Raw genomic sequence first — 19,779 nt, 5'->3', positions numbered from 1 at the left:
GGCTAAAGATCCAGGAAATGTAATGGGGAACAGGAAGGAGGCTTGCATTGGTCTTTAGCATGCTCCTAGCTATCTTCCTTCCTTGTATGTAAAGAAGGGAGACAGCTCTTTCAAACTATTATGGAACCAGAGTTACAGGCAAAATCTGTTCCCTAAAATTGATCAAAGGATGGCACTCCAACAATGAGTACTTAATTATAACAATGAGAATATTATATTACCCATATCTTCAATAACAGTTAAAGATATTCACTGAAAATTAAGCAATGTGGCAAGTTAAACTAAAAATCTGGCCGGAAAGACACTAGGCAAGTTTCCCCAAAAAGCCATCATAATGTACAGTAGAATAAAAGGTACAATGGCCACCCTCAAAAATGCATAATCACAGCAAATGTTGGCTACTCTTATTAGCCCAATAACCAGGGGAAGGCACTCACAGGAAGCCCAAACTAACATACAAGCCTCTCATTGTCATGGTAGGCACACACATACCTGACTGAGCAGCTGCCCATGAAATATGGTATTCACCACCTTTAACACCTGTTTGGTGAGCTTCCTCTGGGAGAAAGGGATGAGGATCCGGCGTGTGGTGCCCTCAGACTCGAGTTCCTGCTGCACCTTGTGCAGCAGCTCACAGAGAAATTCCTGCGCGTCCTGTTGGTCGTAGCCGCGGAAGGCAGGGATTAGGCTCCACACTGAGTGGAGCATGGCGAAGGGCGACACTAGGGCCCACTTCCCGGACCACATGACTCGGAAGAGGGTGTGCAGTTCACGGCAGAGGGAAATGTGCTTCGAGCTTGGCTCCTTGTTCTGGATGAGCTCCAGGCTCCGACTAATGGAGGCCCCGCCGTTCCAGCAGAAGCCCTCCCGCTCGCATGCCTCGGCCCTGTCACTCCTCAAGGACAGCTCTGTGGCTGAGCTGTTGGTTGGCTTGCCAGAAAGCTGAGTCTTCCCGTTGGTGGCTTTGGGAAACAGATGTTCCGTTTTGGAAGGGTCAAGGTTGAGGAAACATTCTCGGAACTTCTGGAGGTGGCTGAGCACCTGGAGGATGGAGTTCATGTAGCAGGTGTTGCCCAGGTTGCGCAGGCCCGTGACGCCCGGGGCCACGGCAGGCTGGCGACGCAGCTTGAGCGTGGCGGCGGGCGCTCTGCGTGAGGTAGGGAGGGTGGTGGGGCGCGAGGCGGCCGGGCCCGCGTCGCTAGGCGTGTGCAGGAGCAGCCGTGCACTCTTACGCGGAGGGGCGCTGGCCAGCTCCTCCAGCAGCCGCCGTTTCACCTCGCGCCGCCGCCTCCGCGCTTCCTCCTTCTTGCGCTCCAGCGCCTCCTCCTGCCGCCGCTGCTCCAGCTTCGCCTGGCCCCGGGAGCTCTTCTCGAACCACAGCCGCAGCGTCCTGGCCAGCAGGCGCTGGCGCCGGTACCACAGAGCGGTGAGCATCTGCGGCTGTCCCTGAGGAGCGCGCTGCGGCGGGACCACGTCCTCACCCGAAGCCGTGGACCGCAGCGTCCGCCCGCGTCTCACCAGCGTGTCCTGCTTCTGGCCCCGGACCGCCAGGAGGGAGCTTCTTAGCAGCTTCAGGTCGCCCTCTGGGTTATCATTGAGCACGTAGTCCTTGCACAGGTAACAGAACACGTAGAGATCCCGGACTTCCATGGCTAGCGGGTGTCCAGTCTCTTCAAAGTGTTTCAGGGCGTGGTCCTCAATGTAGCGGCCGCAAGCCACGTGGGAGCACTTGAGGCAGGCCCACACCGACTCGGTGGTGGCGCACTCTAAGCAGCACCACTTCTGAGGGTTCAGGATGGAGTGGTCCTGGGCGAGCCGTAACCGCCCTACATGTTTGCATCTATCCATGTCTTATAGAAGTCGCCACTCTCTCAGCCTGTCACGACAGTCCCCCAAAAAGAAAAAGAAAACTCTTTTAGAAAAATGTTTTCCTAAAAAAAAAGAAAAGAAAAAGACTTGCAATGGGTATTTCAACTCTAGATTCATTCATTTTCAATTCCAAATTGGTTCCTTTGAAAGTTAAAAAAAGGCACATTTGGTATAAAAGCAGAGAATTACAGGACAGTTAAATTACTTAAAAAGGAAGAATCTTACGGAAGGGTTAGCACAAATTTGAAACTTTATGGTGTTTCACATACCAGTGGGAGAGATGAAGAGCCTCAAATAAAAATGTCAATTTTAGGTCGATTGCAATATTTTTCAAGCAGAGATAAGAGGATATAAGATAAAAATAAGAAAAAGAAAGTCCTCACCAGTATAAAGTATAATTTTTATGAGACATGACAAAGGAACATTGTATATGTGGTTTTTTTGTTTTGAGACGGAGTCACTCTGTTGCCCAGGCTGGAGTGCAGTGGCTGGATCTCAGCTCACTGCAACCTCTGCCTCCCGGGCTCAAGCGATTCTCTTGCCTCAGCCTCCCGAGTATCTGGGATTACTGATGCTGCCCCACCACACCCGGCTAATTTTTGTATTTTTAGTAGAGATGGGGTTTCAATATGTTGGCCAGGTTGGTCTTGAACTCCTGACCTCAGGTGATCCGCCCACCTCGGCCTTCCAAAGTGCTGGGAGTACAGGCATGAGCCACCGCGCACGGCCGTATATGTGTTTTTTAATGTTTTATATTTTTTATGCATTTTTTTTTTTGAGGTCGAACCTCGTTCTGTTGCCTAGGTTGGAGTGCAGTGGCGCAATCTCAGCTCACTGCAACTTCCGTCTCCCTGGTTCAAGCGATTCTCCTGCCTCAGCCTCCCAGGAAGCTGGGGTTACAGGCGCATGCCACCACACCCGGCCAATTTTTTGTATTTTTAGTAGAGACGAGGTTTAACCATGTTGGCCAGGATGGTCTTGAACGAACTACTGACTTCAAGTGATCTGCTCGCCTTGGCCTCTCAAAGTGCTGGGAATACAGGCATGAGCCACTGCGCCCGGCCTGTTTTTTTAGAGACACATCTCACTATGTTGCACAAGCTGGTCTTGAGCTGACCTCAAGTGATCCTCCCATCTCAGCCTCCAAAAGTGCTGGGATTACAGGTGTAAGCCACTGCACCCAGCCAACATCTGTCTTTTTGAAAAGAACATCTGCATCTTGCAGTAAGGGTGGGAAAACTTTTACCTTCTTTACTGAAAGGATAGGTAAGTAAAGAATTGGACAAATATGACTTAGTACAAGAGGTGAAGTGGCTACTGGTATTATAATATTTAACCAAACTACCGAAACAAAAGAAAAAAAAGCAACAAATCTTCCAGCTGATATATATGAAAATGTTTTTTAAAACAGTAGTAACATCCTAAGCATGTTTTCTTTTTTCTTTCCTTCCCATAATACTTCTTCAATATTGTTCATCAGAGAAGCCTTATGGGCAATTTCTCCAAGGGAAAGAAGCTAAACAACTATCTATTTATTTATTTATTTATTTATTTATTTATTTTGAGATGGAGTCTTGCTCTGTCACCAGGCTGGAGTGCAGTGGCGTGATCTCAGCTCACTGCAACCTCCACCTGCCGGGTTCAAGCGATTCTCCTGCCTCAGCTTCCCGAGTAGCTGGGACTACAGGTGCGCGCCACCATGCCCAGCTAATTTTTTTGTATTTTTAGTAGAGACGGGGTTTCACCATGTTGGCCAGGATGATCTCAATCTCTTGACCTCGTGATCCACCTGCCTCAGCCTCCCAAAGTGCTGAGATTACAGGCGTGAGCCACCGCGCCAGGCTGCTATACAACTATTTTAAAAGAAAATTTTTTGTATCTTTGGAACTTTGAAAGGCGTTTTCCCCTCAATACCAGAACTTAAAATTCCCTAGGCTGGGCACCGTGGCTTGCACACTTTGGGAGGCCGAGGTGGAAGGATTGCTTGAGGTCAGGAGTTCAAGACCAGCCTGGCCAACATAGACCTGTCTCTATCTATCTTATCTATCTATCTATCTATCTATCTATCTATCTATCTATCTATCTATCTCTATCTACTTGTATATTTATATATTTTGAGACAGGGTCTCACTCTGTCACCCAGCCTGGAGTGCAGTGGTGTGATCTTGGCTCACTGCAGCCTCCACCTCCTGGGCTCAAGTGATCCTCCCACCTCAGCCTCTAGAGTAGATGAGATCATAGGTGCATGCCACTATGCCCAGCTAATTTTGTTTATTTTTTGTAGAGATGGGGGTCTCACTGTGTTGCCCAGACTGGTCTTAAACTTCTGGGCACAGTGATCCTCCTGCCTTGGCCTCCCAAAGTGTTGGGATTATAGGTGTGAGCCACCACACCTGGCTTAGTCCCTTTAAAAAAAAAAAAAAAAGGCCAGGCGTGGTGGCTCACACCTGTAATCCCAACACTTTGGGAGGCCGAGGTGGGTGGATCACCTGAGGTCAGGAGCTCGAGACCAGCCTGACCTATGTGGTGAAACTCCATCACTACTAAAAAAAAATACAAAAATTAGCCAGACGTGGTGGCAGGCACCTCTAATCCCAGCTACTCAGGAGGCTGAGGCAGGAGAATCGATAGAACCTGGGAGGTGGAGGGTGCAGTAAGCCAAGATCACGCCATTGCATTTCAGCCTGGGGGACAGAGTGAGAATCTGTCTCAAAAAGAAAATAATAAAATAGGCCAGGTGCGGGGGCGCACACCTGTAATCCCAGCACTTTGGGAGGCCGAGGCAGGCGGATCACAAGGTCAGGAGATCGAGACAATCCTGGCTAACGTGGTGAAACCCCAGCTCTACTAAAAATACAAAAAATTAGCCGGGCGTGGTGGCAGGCGCCTGTAGTCCCACCTACTCAGGAGGCTGAGGCAGGAGGATGGCATGAACCCGGAGGGTGGAACTTGCAGTGAGCCGAGATTGGGCCACTGCACTCCAGCCTGGTGACAGAGCAAGACTCCGTCTCAAAAAATAAATAAATGAATAAAAATAAAAACATAAAGAAAATAATAAAATAGGCCTGGTGCAGTGGCTCACACCTGTAATCCCAACACTTTGGGAGACCAAGGCAGGCAGATCACCTGAGGTCGGGAGTTCAAGACCAGCATAGCCAACATGGTGAAACCCCATCTCTACTAAAAAAACACAAAAAATTAGCTGGGTGTGGTGGCAGGTGCCTATAATCCCAGCTACTGGGGAGGCTGCAGCAGCAGAATTGCTTGAACCCAGAGGTGGAAGTTGCAGTGAGCCGAGATTGCGCCATTGCACTCCAGCCTGGGGGACAAGAGCGAGACTTTGTCTCCAAAAAATAATAAATAAATAAATAAATAAATAAATAAGAAAGAAATAATTCAATTCCCTAAAGGGAGTTCCTCTCTCTCTATTTTTTTTTTTTTTTGTGAGATAGAGTCTTGCTCTGTTACCCAGGCTGGAGTGCAGTGGCACGATCTCGGCTCACTGCAACCTCCACCTCCCAGGTTCAAGCAATTCTCCTGCCTCAGCCTCCCTAGTAGCTGGGATTACAGGCAAGTGCCACCACACCCAGCTAATTTTTGTATTTTTAGTAGAGACAGGGTTTCACTATGTTGGTCAGGCTGGTCTTGAACTCCCGACCTCAGGTGATCCACCTGCCTCGGCCTCCCAAAGTGCTGGGATTACAGGCATGAGCCACCGTGCCCGGCCGGTAATTCCTCTCTCAAGGTGAATTTTTTTCACCTCCATTTATTCTCTACTTTTCATTTCTGTGAGCAAATGCAGTTTCATGATTATGAGGTCAACCCAGAGAAGTTCTAAATCCAATGTACTGTGAGTAGCCCCTTTAATTTTCCAGATGCCGTTTTTGGCCTAGTCCTATTTATGTGTGCCGAAATCCACAAATAAATAAATATACTGCAGGACCAAATTAGAGATTCTAACCATTTTTATTGCCTGTTCCAGATGGCAGAGGCATGTCTTTATATAAGAAACCCTCAAATCATACAAAGGGAAGTGACCTGGACTACCCTCAATCAAGACAGATCATGATTTTCTTACCGCTAAGCACCCTTTAAGTCATTTTTCTGGATGTTTACCCACTTTCTAACAAGAAATACAGTAGTCTCCCCTTGTACATGGTTTCACTTACTGAGGTTTCGGTCACCTGTGGTACAGTACACTAAGATACTCTGAGAGACTACATTCACATAATTTTTATCACAGTATATTATTGTAATTGTTCTACTGTATTATGTTATTGTTAATCTACTACTGTGCCTTATTTATAAATGAAACTTTATCATAGGTATGTATGTATAGGAAAAAAACACAGTATATATAGTGTTCAGTACTATCTGTGGTTTCAAGCATCCAGTGGGGGTCTTGAAACATATCCCCTAAGGATAAGGGGGAAATACTGTAATCTTCAGAGGGGAGATTATGTATATTTCTGTTTTTACTCCCTTATAATGCCAAGACTTGTGCGTGCTCAACTGTTAGTAGTCAAAAGTATTCTGTCAGAATTACCCTCTCACACAGTCTGGAATAGTACTGAAATAACCATTTTTGTTGACTTTTCTTAGTGCACAGCCAAATCAAAACACACATACATTAAAAGATGGAATAGTAAATAAATGAATTTTCTTTTTGCTACTCAATACCAACTGAGGGTGCAAATTGGGTACACATTGATGCTTACAACTAATTCCTGGGACACAAAAGAAAGTAATGAAGGAATAAAGGAGAGGGAAAAATATCAAGATGTAGGCAATTCCCAAGTTTCTCACTAATTCAATATTCTTTCAAAATGTAGTCCCTGAACTACCTACCAACATCCGAATTCCCCAGGCTACTTGTTATATATACAGATTTCCTGGCTACTACTCCAGTCCTTGTGAATCTGAATCTGGAGAGGCTTCTAAAATCTCAATGATTCTTTTCTTTTTTTTTTTTTTCAGATGGAGTTTCGCTCTTGTTGCCCAGGCTGGAGTTCAATGGTGGTGCAATCTAGGCTCATCACAACCTCCGCCTCCCGGGTTCAAGCGATTCTCCTGCCTCAGCCTCACAAGTAGCTGGGATTATAGGCATGCACCACCACACCCGGCTAATTTTGTATTTTTAGTAGAGACGGGGTTTCCCCATGTTGGTCAGGCTGGTCTTGAACTCCCAACCTCAGGTCATCCACCCACCTCGGCCTCCCAAAGTGCTGGGATGACAGGCATGAGCCACTGCACCCAGCCAGATGATTTTTTTGCACATTAAAACCTTAGTACATTAATCCAGTAAATTGTATAGGGATTGAAGACTCTTCATAGAAATCAAAGAAATAATTTTATTTCTCAAATTCTTCCACTTAGACTAATACTGTCCAACAGAACTTTCTGCAATGATATATTCTCTCTATATCAATGAGAGGGATATCAATATTTTCTATCTGTATATATTCTCTATATTCTCTATGTATCATCAATCAATATATATCATTGATCTATTGAGAATATAGAGAATATATACAGAGAATTCATTATTACAAATTATTATTGATAATATTCTCTATCTGAATATATTACAGTGCTGTCCAGTACTGTAGTAACTAGTCACATGTGACTACTGAGCACTTGAAATGTGCTAGTGAGACTGAAGGACTGCACTTTTAATTAATTTTAATTTAAAGTCACATGTAGCTAGTGATTACAGTATTATATTAAGACAGCACAGACTTAAACACACCAGGACACTATCTTTAGCTTGCTCTGCTTTTCTTTTTGTTTCCATTGAAAGATTTGGTACTAGCTAAATCACATCTGAATAGCCTCCTCTTATAACTCAAAACCTGATGCCTGGCAAATCCCCATTTTAGCCTTGATGTGTCTTCAGGAATTTAATTACTACCAAGATCTTATCATATGAAATACAGCAGAGCTTCAAATCCTACAAGGAGAGAATTATTTCTGTAAATAGGAATATAGCAAAACCACACCCAGAACACTGATGCCTTGCAAAATCAACTCCTCTGCTAAAAAAAATATGCTGGAACAACCAAAAGCCAAAAGAGAAGAACACTAAAAAACCATTCCACATCCTCTCCATGGAGAGCTGTCAAATGAAAAGGGCACTCTGGAAATTCTTTCTTCTGATTTCATTTTCTGATCTATAAATCTGCTGATCACGCACATCCTCTCCTGCACAGCCCTTTTCCCATTACATATCTGTCGTGGCAACTCACTAACCTGCCATATGGGCAGAGTAAATCCATTCAGGAAAACAGAGGGCTACTTTGCACCTTACCATACTGATTTAAGCTAGGCAGACCAGCTTCTCTAGAGGAAAAACATGTATGATCATGAAATGGAAATCTCCCAAGACTGACACAAAAGATAAAAGCCACCTTAACCAATAAACAAAATAGAGAATAAAGAGAATACCACATCAGGTATACTCAGGTCAAGAAAGAAAATGTGTTTAACTCACCTCTCACACATACTCTGACCACTTTATTTCAGAATAGGGCCTAACACTCATTGGCAAAAAGAGGAATTCTATTTCATATTTTTCTGATGTGCACAGGTTTCCCTTCATATTCTCAAAGGCCATCCTTCTAACATTTCCACTTAAAATGTACATCATCCAGTGTGACAGGCACCTAGTACCCCAAACTGATAAACTTACAGTGTAATTGGGAAAGAACATGATGTGTCTGAATACTTCTACATCAGCAAGTTTTAAATAGATCAGCAGCTTTAAATAAATGTCCTGCACACCCTTGGTCGATCTGCATATGAGGAAAGTAAACCTGACAAAATATCAGCTTTTGCCTTTTTGATTACCATAGTTTTATTTTAAAAATCTGAATCAACTGGAGCTAAGAACCACAGTATTTAAAAGCATTCTGTAGATAAATATCACTAAGTATTAAATGAAAAGATAATTACATCTTTTCAACATTTACCTTTTGTTCTGATGAAAAAATTCTAGATTTATGTCATGTTTTAAAAAATTCTCCATATGAGAGATGACAACATTAGGATTCTAAATCTTTCAAAAAAATCTATAGCTTGAAAATATGATGCCTTTTAATTGGAGTATTTCCATTATTCTCAAATAGCAAATTTCTCAGCAGGTCTTAACTATGTAACTACATCACCAGAAATAAAATTTTCTGGGGGTTGAAGGAGAATCAACAAAAACAAAATAGGGGGAGAAAAAAAAGGGTAAATCTACTTTAGAGAAAATTCCATTTCTTCTCTCTCTCTCATCATATTGATTTCTCCTCAGTTGTTAACTAAGGACCGCTGAATAATCCTGCTTGGTTTGGTGAGACCAAGTGGCATAAATTCCAGCTTCAGAGAGAGTAGACACTATGGTAACATGCTGACAGCCTTCATTTACATAAAAGAATACTAATTACGTGGTATCATCAACATCTGTGATTCTGCTCACTGCCATATGCGACAGCACTGGGTATTTTAACCCTTTAACTCACTAAGTGTACCTAGAATTACCTCTACCACAAAACCTGCATAGACTGCTTAAAGAGACACAGCGAATACACATTTGCAAATAATAAATGTTAAAAATGAATTTCACTTTCTGCTAACATTTCCAGGAAGTATGGGAAAACATAATCTAATATCAATATAATTAAGAAAAAGATTTAAAAATCAAGATAGAAATCAAAACAAAAAAGGGGGAAAGAGACTGAGAAGGGCAGGGTTAGAGAAACTGTTCAGAAGTCCTTTGCTAAGGGACAGTGGGTGGGGGAAGAGATTGCTGAATGGGTAGAGTGTCCTCACAGGCTGCTGCATTTTCCCCATCAGTGCCATTGTCTCTGAATAGGGGGTAGATGAGGGGTAAACTATAAGTCATAGCGCAGCTCAGAGACCCCCTGGAAAGGCTGAATTCTCTAAGAAGGGTTCGGAAGCTCTGACAAAATGTGTTCTTAGCTTTCTGACCCAAGAGCTGGAATGTCCACTTACGCAGCAGCTCTTGGCCACAGTCAACGAGTCCTGACATGCTAGGTGTGCCAGAGCCCTTGTGAGATGTGCTATCACTCATCTGTCATCAGTAATCAAGTGATGATGTTCAAGAATGAGTGTCTAATCATAGGTTACAGCAGATGTAACCTATGCCAGCATGATAGCTCACTTGCATTAGGATCTGCTTTCTTCAATGAAAAAGGAGTAGAGTTCATCTAGGGAACTGGATTTGGCATACAATACTGGTTTGCCCATGGAAAGGGGCTATCCCTGCTGCCATGCAGGGAAATGACAAAGGCAGAACACCTGACATGGCACAAATGCTTTGTTCCACACCCTCCGTACCTTCATCCTCTGCTCTCTTTTGTTTGCTTCCTTCCTCTTGCTACAAATATTCTCAAGTGTCTTCTGTCTAAAAAGAGAGGGAGATACACAGACAGACAGACAAAAGTTTGTCCTGCCTCTAGACCATCCTTGACACTATATTCTTTCTCCTTGTGGCAAGAGTAATGTGCAGGTTCATCCTCCTCACAATTCACTCCTTAACACCTCCTTTTTGTAGAAACTGTTTTCTCAAAGGTCACTAGCAGTTTCCTTATAGCTAAATGCATTAGCCTTTTCTCAGTCCCCATCCACATTTTTTCTACACTTAACACTGCACAAACATTCTCTCTTGAATTTTAGATAACTGTTCTTGTCAGGCTTGCTTCCTGTGTCTGTAATTACATCTCTGTTTTCATGTCTCCCTTCCTTGAAGTTTAGGGTTTCCTTAAGGCTCTGTCCTCAGCTCTCTTCTCAATTTTATCTACTTCCTAAAACTTCAAGCATCATTTCAATACAGGATTATATATTTTGATACTTTTTAAAAACTAAAAAAAATTATTGGTAGTTTACATGCCATAAAATTCACTCGTGTAAAGTAAAAACCTGATAATTTTTAGTGTACTCACACAGAGTTCCACACTTTATTATTATTATTTTTTAAATTGAGACAGGGTCTTACTCAGTCACCCAGGCTGGAGTGCGATGGCATGATCTCAGCTCACCATAACCTTTGCCTCCTGGGCTTAAGTGATCCTCTAGAGTAGCTGGAAACAGGCGCGTATCACTGTGCCTAGCTAATTTTTTGTATTTTTGGTGGAGATGGGGTTTTGCCATGTTGCCCAGGCTTATCTCAAATTCCTGAGCTGAAGTGATCTGCCCATCTTGGCCTCCCAAAGTGTTTTGATTACAGGCATTAGCCACTGCAGCTGGCTATTATTATTATTTTAGAGACAGAATATACTGCCTAGGCTGGACTCAAACTCCTGGGCTCAAGTGATCCTCCTGCCTTAGCTCCCCGAGTAGCTGGGATTATAGGCACATGCCATCATGCCTGGCTCCCACACATGCTTTTTTTTTTTTGAGACGGAGTGTTCCTCTGTCGCCAGGCTGGAGTACAGTGGCGCGATCTCGCTTACAGCAACCTTCGCCTCCCAGGTTCCAATGATTCTCCTGCCTCTGCCTCCCGAGTAGCTGGGACTACAGGCATGCACCACCATGCCCAGCTAGTTTTTGTATTTTGAGTAGCGACGGGGTTTCACTATGTTGGCCAGAATGGTCTCGATCTCTCGACATCGTGATCTGCTCGACTCGGCCTCCCAAAGTGCTGGGATTACAGGCGTGAGCCACCACGCTCGGCCCTTTTTTTAAAAATCATTTTTTGAAATGGAGTCTTGCTCTGTCACCCAGGCTGCAATGAAGTGGTGCAATCTTGGCTAACTGCAACCTCGGCCCACTGGGTTCAAGTGATTCTCCTGTCTCAGCCTCCGGAGTAGCTGGGATTACAGGTGCCCGCCACCATCTCTCTCTTTTTTTTTTTTTTTTTGAGATGGAGTCTCGCTGTGTCATCCAGGCTGGAGTGCAGTGGTGCTATCTCAGCTCACTGCAACCTCTGCCTCCCAGGTTCAAGCAATTCTTCTGCCTCAGCCCCCAGAGTAGCTGGGACTACAGGCGTGCACCACAATGCCCAGCTAAGTTTTGTATTTTTTGTAAAGACAGGGTTTCACTGTGTTAGCCAGATTGGTCTCAAACTCCTGACCTCAAGTGATCCACCCGCATAGGCTTCCCAAAGTAGTGGGATTACAGGCATGAGCCACTGTGCAGGGCCACTCCTACACATACATTTGAATCTCAGGTTGAATTTTCACATAATAATATCTGCTTTATAGTATACTACTATTAATTATATTTTCAGGATGAAGCTACTGAACATTTTGTACTTTTTTGTTTGGTAGCAGTGATGATCCTGTACTGAGCTATATATACAGTTTCATCCAGGTCTCCTGGTGATCAAGATCTGTAAGATGACTGATGGGTGTTTAGGAGATGCCACTTGTGGTACAAAGCTAAGCTAGCTGGCCCTCAAGGGATCAGACTTTTTGATTAATTAACTTAATATTCTTGCTAAAGAGTTCTGTACCTAAAACCTAACCCCTTTTCCAGGAGGATGGCTGACTGGAGGCAAGATGGCAAAAGAAGACTGATCATATTAAATTCAAGGATTCTGAATACACTGGGAGAACACATGTATACACACACACACACGCACACACATGCACACACTCTTAGAAATGTTGACTCTCTGCAGAGGAGAAGGGGCAGCCAAAAGTGGATGAGAACCAGATTGGCTGGGTAAGGATTAAGCTTCAGAGCTTAGTAGTTTGTGCTGCCTCCAGATCAAAGGGGCCCACTTGCTACAACCTGGTGAGGCCATTCATAGAGCTGATGTTAAAAAGGCATGGCATGCATTTTGAGCCACCCCAGTATCCTGTCCCCAATTTGTCCTACTGCTCAGGCCCTGCTCAATAACAGTTCCCTTACTAACCTGGGGAATCAGCTCTGTCCACACCTTGGTCAGCTAACCCAACTTCCCTATGAATCCGAACACATGAATGTTCCAACCAATGGAAGAAAGATGTCACTCACAGGCCAGAATTTTTCTTAAGCCAAGAAAGGATTATCCTGTGCAATAGAACCCCTGATCTCATTTGCTAACTCTTCCTTTTACTGAAGATAAGCATTATACTCTGTCTTTAGCCATACTGTATATGTGACCCAATGGCACAGAGATCAGCTCCATTAAGTGCAGCACATGTGCAATGAGACTTGCACAATGCAAACTACTTCCTGTGTCATTCTGCTTGGGATTACCACATTGGTATTAAGGTCTCCCTAAAGGAAAGTGGGATAAAAGTCTGTACAGGCATGAAAAGATTTCTCTTTTTTAAAATACTTGTTGAGATTTTGTGCTTTTGAAATGGAACAGGAAAATCAAAGTGGGGAGAAGAGCCAGAAACAAGGCTGGGTTCGGATAATAAACCCCCAAACAGCATGTGGATATCTGCAAGCAGGTATTTAGGATATCTACATAATAAAACCTGTAAGAGGAAACCCAAAAGCCACTTGAAGTCTTTTGTTTTAGCATGATCTCCCCGACAAACTAATGATAAAACAAGGTCCGAACTAAAGGCTCCCCGTTCTCTACTGCCACATGGAAAAATTTTATCCCTGCCACTGAGAGAATCAGGATTTACCCTTCTTTTTTTTTTTTTTTTTTTTAGACGGAGTCTCGCTCTGTCGCCCAGCCCAGGCTGTAGTGCAGTGGCGCGATCTCAGCTCACTGCAAGCTCCGCCTCCCGGGTTCACGCCATTCTCCTGCCTCAGCCTCCCGAGTAGCTGGGACTACAGGCGCCCACAACCGCGCCCGGCTAATTTTTTGTATTTTTAGTAGAGACGGGGTTTCACCGTGGTCTCGATCTCCTGACCTTGTGATCCGCCCGCCTCAGCCTCCCAAAGTGCTGGGATTACAGGCGTGAGCCACCGCGCCCGGCCAGGATTTACCCTTCTAAAAGCTGACCAAAGGAATCATGGTTTGTCCCTGTAGTATGCCTCTCTAATACCATGTTCTCTACAGCAGCTAGACAGGCAATCATAAATATATATATATATACATATATACACACACACATATCAAAGTGTATATAAGTATATATGTCAGACTTTCTTGAATTGTACCCTTGAAATATGTGTGGTTTATTCTATGAAAATTATACCTCAATATAGTTGTCAAGCATTATTCAGACATACACAGATATGAGTAATTTACTCCTAATAAAATAGGGGATGTAGGCAGTGGCTTCTTAAAGTATTAGGTGAAAACTGACAGGAAATGTTATAATAGATGGATAAGGCTGACAATACCTAACTCTACTGATCAATTTTGCTTGAAACTAGGGCAACTAGACCTCCCTGATACAATGCCATGAAAGGTTCATAGCAGCATCACCTATTATAAAATACTCTTGTTAAAAGAACTGAGCCTGAGTCCAAGGAAGCCTTTGGATCTAACTACCAGGTTATAGGAAACCTAGGAGCCAAAAACATGCTGTCATAGGCTGCAGTTAGCCAAATCACCAAATCGAAATGTAGCAAACGCTACAGGATCCGTCAGTCATCTGGTTTCTTTAACAAATAAATGGCATGAAAAAAAGGCAAGTGGGAGTGGATTTGCTCTAGATTATTAGAAACCTATAGACACAGCAATCAAATGCAATCTGTGGTTCTTATTTAGGTCCAGATTTGAACAAACCAACCATAAAAAGATATTTTTGAGATAACTGGGGAAAAATGTTTTAAAATACTGTCTGTATCTAGCTACACCATTAGTTTTTTTCTTTTTTTAAGTTTTATTGAGGTATAATTGACATACAATGAGCTGCACATATTTAAAGTTTATAATCTGGTAAGTTTTAACATATGATATACTTGTGAAACCACTGCAATTAAAACAATAAACACATCAGTCACCCTTAAAAGTTACCTTGTGCCGCTTTGTAACCCCTTCTTCCAGCTTCCCTCCCTACCACCGCCCTTAGTCCACAACTAGAGAAACTGAACATGGACTAAGTATTAAGTGACACCAAGTAATTATTAGTTTAATGTGATAATGGTGCTGTGGTTCCATTTTTAATCTTTGTATGGTAGAAATACCTCTGAAATATTTGTAGGTGAAATATTATGATTGATATATGGAATTTGCTTTGAAGTACTCCAGGAAAAAAAAAAAAATAGGACAGAAAAAACAAGATTGTCAAAATGTCTGTAATGGTTGAAGCAAACAATATATCAGTAGTGAGAGAAAACCTTGGGATACAAGCTATTCACAAATTAGACAGGTTATGAGATAGGTACATGGAATTCATTTTACTACTCTCTTTATTTTGGGGTATGCTTGAAATACAACATAAAAATATTTTTAGGCCAGCATGGTAGCTCACACCTGTAATCACAGCACTTTGGGAAGCTGAGGTGGGCAGATCGCTTGAGCCCAGGAGTTCAAGACCAGCCTGGACGATGTGGTGAGACCCCATCTCTACAAAAACTACAAAAAATTATCTGGGCGTAGTGGCATGTGCCTGTAGTCCCAGCTACTTGGGAGACTGACGTGGGAGGATTGATTGAGCCCAGGAGGTTGAGGCTGCAGTGAGCCGTGATTGTGCCACTGCACTCCAGTCTGGGCAAGAGAGCAAGACTCTGTCTCAAAACAAATAAATAAGTAAATAAATAAATGTCTTCTTTAAAGACAAGAAAAGCAAACAATATATCAGTAGTGAGAGAAAACCTTGGGATACAAGCTGTTCACAAATTAGATAGGTTATGAAATACTCTTCATTTTTACCATCATTTCTAGTTTTACTTTGAAATGTACCCTTTGAAAAACACCTCCCACCTGATCCCCCACACCAAATCAGAGTGGTGCAGTTTTTCTCAGTAGCGTTAGTCACAGAGATTGCCTGCATGAGCCTTTCTGTCTGGGCCTCAAGTCTGCCTTTTAGACTCAGGAGGCAACCCCCAGCCACCGCCCCCAACCCCACCACCCTACCAAATTTCTTTCAGTAACCTCACCAGATTTTTATCCACAATTTGTCTACAAAATTTCCTGATTAGCTCTGTCTTTGCGGGGCATGAAGCCACTTTAGTCAGTCTGTTGAAATGCCCTTGCTTAGCCAAACGTTGTTCTCTCTTTCTGAAACTTCCACTTTACTGGGAAAGAAAAGTCTGAGGCCTGGCATGGTAGCTCAGGCCTGTAATCCCAGTACTTTGGGAGGCCAAGGTGGGTAGATCATTTGAGGTCAGGAGTTCAGCATCAGCCTGGCTAACATGGTGAAACCTTGTCTCTACTAAAAAATACAAAAATCAGCCGGGTGTGGTGGTGTGTGCCTGTAATCCCAGCTACTCTGGAGGCTGAGGCAGGACAATTGCTTGAGCCTGGGAGGCAGAGGTTGCAATGAGCTGAGATCGCACCACTGCACTCCTGATTTTTAAGCAATTCTGCTCCTTTCTCATGGACTCCAATTATCCAGGTGGAAAGAAGCTCATCCTATACATTTATAAGACTCACTGTAGTCTCAGCAAACAACAGCACAAAAATTTTTTTTTTAAAAATATAGTATTTTTGTTTTTCTGACCCCAGTCACATAAAGGTTACCCCCAGTCTACATGACATTGGTTTTATGAAGCAAAATCTGGCCACACAGATCCAACACAGTATTCACAAACACCAACCAACAGGTTGGTTTTCAATCATAGAAACAATGTGAAAAATAGCACTTGGTCTCGTTTAAAAAGCCTATTGAATCCATAATGTATGTATAGTAGAGTAATAGAATACTAGTGCTACCACTATAACAGTTAACTACCGAATGTATTTTCTCTGAGAAAATTATTTCAAAGTTGCAACTTGAGACGCCAAGAATTGCTTTCCCAGCTGCAGCTCAAGCAGTGAAATTGGGAATCTCCCTCCTCCCACTTTCTCCACATGGCTGAAGAGGGCTTTCCACACATGGTCATTTGTATGGAAGACACATATACATTAGGAACTGCCTGCAGAGAAGAAAAGGAACAATTTCTGTGAATACAAAATAAATCTGACTGGAATATACAAATGGATCCTCAAGATTAGATGCTGGTGTCGGTTATTTCGGTGGTTGTTCTAAGAAATGGGAACCCGTCTTCCTGATGTCCTGCTGCTTAAACGACAGCAGTCCATTTAGTTCTGTGCCTCTCCAGCAACATACCAAAGCATGTCTGTCAGGAAGGAGGCCCATCATATTTTGCATGAAGACAACTTTTAGGCTAGGCGCGGTGGCTCACGCCTGTAATCCCAGTACTTTGGGAGGCTGACGTGGGCGGATCACGAGTTCAAGAAATCGAGACCATCCTGGCCAACATGGTGAAACTCCATCTCTACTAAAAATAGAAAAATTAGCTGGGCATAGTGGCGTGCGCCTGTCATCCCAGCTACTCAGGAGGCTGAGGCAGAAGAATCACTTGAGCCAAGATCACACCACTGCACTTGAGCCTGGCAACAGAGTGAGACTCCATCTCAAAAAAAAAAAAAAAAAAGACAACTTTTAAGTACTTGGTTTCAAGAGAAAAGATGACAAATATCCAAAGAAAAGGAGCCAAATACACAGGAGTATTTGTTAAATATATACAGAAGGAGAACACTGGAAGCTACAAAGAGATCATTTATCATTCATGCACTTTAATAGGGAATAAGTTAAATGAATTATAAATCAGCCATAAGTGGAAACCACCAGTTATTTTTTAAAAAGGAAAAAAGAGGCAGGGCTCTATGTACAACTCAAAATACAGTATGTGAAAAAAGCAAAGGGGCAGAACAATGTGTATATCATGAATACACATGCAAATAAGAGGATAACAAGAAACTGGTAACAGCACATGCTTTGTGGGATGGAGATGGAAAGGAGACTCAGTGGTCAACCTTTGTACCTTTTGGGGAAAAAAGTCACATTACCTATTTTAAAAAAAGGACATGGCACTGAGAAGATTCAGTGTTTCAGTAATCTTAAAAATTGAGACATCAGCAAGATGACTGAAGATAAGCACAGAGCTAAAATGGTTTACTCTGTTTTCCTTAGGAAATAAGGTTTAGAGATAGGCAATCTGGAATTTATGGCATATAGAGTACCTAAGGAATTCTAGCTAGTAGCACTAGCCATTACAAAAAGAGTCCCCTCCCCACATCTTTTCCATAAGCCGATGACTGCAAAATGCAGGCTCTGAAGAGTCTGTACTCTGCAGAGTGGCAATACAGCAGAGCCTCAGTCAGTCAAGTGTCAATCATTTGACATTTCTTATCAACCAAGGTACCAAGGTAATTTCTAGTCTTCTTCCCCAGGGGCCACTACCAAAAACTGTCCATAGAAGTGAATTTGTGGACAGACTCTCTGTTCGCCAACTCTCAAGAGATCTTCCCCTCATGGAACAGCTCCTAACATTATTGCAGTGTACTGGTAATCTCTTTCAATATCCAACCAACCTCTCTGAAATGGGCAGTGGAGGTGGTGGTGGTGGGGGGTCAGAATAGAGGGAGGGAAGAAGGCGGGGAGGGAAAGAGAGAGAGAGAGAGAGAGAGAGAGAGAGAGTGTGTGTGTGTGTGAGAGAGAGAGGGAGAACAGTTAAGGGAATCAGCTGAATGGTGAAGCACTCCTCCTCCATACCATTCTAAATTCACAAGGTGCACTATAAGCCTCAGTTTCTTAGTGCCTAAAGTTGGAGAGCACTAATACCTACACTGCAGAGAGCTGTTCTGAGGGAGGCTCAAATGAGATAGCCATGTACTCTGAAAGTAGTTAAACCCAATCAAATACTGGCTGACTTGGCCAGCCCTGTTACCCATCCCCAGGCCAGTTATTTTTGCCTCCACAGGGCCCAAAGTCAGGCTGGTTTTCAGCATCTTACAGTAACTGAATCTCTAGTTTTGATTTTATCCAGAAAATTTCATCTAATAAGGTGTTCATAATAAGCTATTCTTAAACAAGAAAATGGAGGATACTTTTATATTAAAAATAAAAAATATCACTATCTTTTTAGAGCAAATTTGAGGGTTTTTCTAATATTATCTATTAAATCTTTAAAAATTGTTTAATAGCAACACAGTGCAAGGATAATAAAAGTCCAATTTAGATGTTTTTAAAAAAACAAACAAACAAAAAACATAGCATCGCCGGGCAGAGTGGCTCATGCCTGTAATCTCAGCACTTTGGGAGGCCAAGGCGGGCAGATCACCTGAGGTCGCGAGTTCGAGACCAGCCTGACCAACATGCAGAAACCCCGTCTCTACTAAAAATACAAAATTAGCCAGGCGTGGTGGTGCCTATAATCCCAGCTACTTGGGAGGCTGAGGCAGGAGAATTGCTTGAACCCAGGAGGCAATGATTGTGGTGAGCTGAGATCGTGCCATTGCACTCCAGCCTGGGCAACAAGAGCGAAACTCTGTCTCCAAAACAAAAAACAAAAACAAACCCATAGCATCACAAAATGCAGTCAAATTAAAGAAAGCAGAATCAGCCTTAGCTCACTCTCCAATGGGGGTATGCCCGTTGAATACTTACAGGTCCAAGAGAACGCGCTGCATGGCAAATACATAAAGGGGGCCCTCTTTCAAATAAGGCATAGAAGGCATTTCAAAGACGTGAACTGTGCATGAACCCTCATCTCTTGTACAAGAATAAAGCAGATGTACTTCTGGGAACTCAACTATAGTGAGCAGGCACAAGAGGTGAGAGGACTGGGCCCTAACTTGTACAAGAATCAAACAGGCTGACCACAAAAAGAGGGCCAGTGCATACCCAGGCAATGAACTTACTACAGTTTAAGTCCCACAAATCTTAGCTACCTCTGACCTATTTTAAAATATCAACCTCCTGGTGTGCCAGTAAGTCTCACCATTTGAATTAAGACATCGAAGTCCCTATTAAAGGCAAATATTTTAAGGGAAACACCCTAAGCCAATCAACTACCAATAACTAAGTGCAGGTTAATTTACTGTAGCAGGAGATGGAAAGC

The 19,779-nt window shown here is 43.1% G+C and overlaps 1 protein-coding gene across 25 annotated transcripts in view; it reads right to left on the bottom strand.

Annotated features, from left to right (window-relative positions):
• The window catches only part of USP49 (ubiquitin specific peptidase 49), a 104,522-nt gene that overhangs the window by 15,102 nt on the left and 69,641 nt on the right, over window positions 1-19,779 (bottom strand). For 19 of the 25 annotated variants that reach the window (XM_045390851.3, XM_045390850.3, XM_074038087.1 and 16 more), the window contains one exon: window positions 493-1,876. In XM_045390851.3, the coding sequence (XP_045246786.2) occupies window positions 493-1,848 (1,356 nt within the window). In that variant the 5' untranslated portion in view covers window positions 1,849-1,876. Of the gene's footprint in view, window positions 1-492; window positions 1,932-19,779 lie in introns of all 25 variants that reach the window. The other 6 variants (XM_074038077.1, XM_074038080.1, XM_074038081.1 and 3 more) reach the window with 1 other exon arrangement.

This window comes from Macaca fascicularis, chromosome 4 (genome assembly GCF_037993035.2).
Source record: "Macaca fascicularis isolate 582-1 chromosome 4, T2T-MFA8v1.1".
Taxonomy (NCBI): Eukaryota; Metazoa; Chordata; class Mammalia; order Primates; family Cercopithecidae; genus Macaca; species Macaca fascicularis.
Note: the sequence above shows the minus strand (reverse complement) of the source record. Positions and strands in the feature narration are given on the sequence as shown.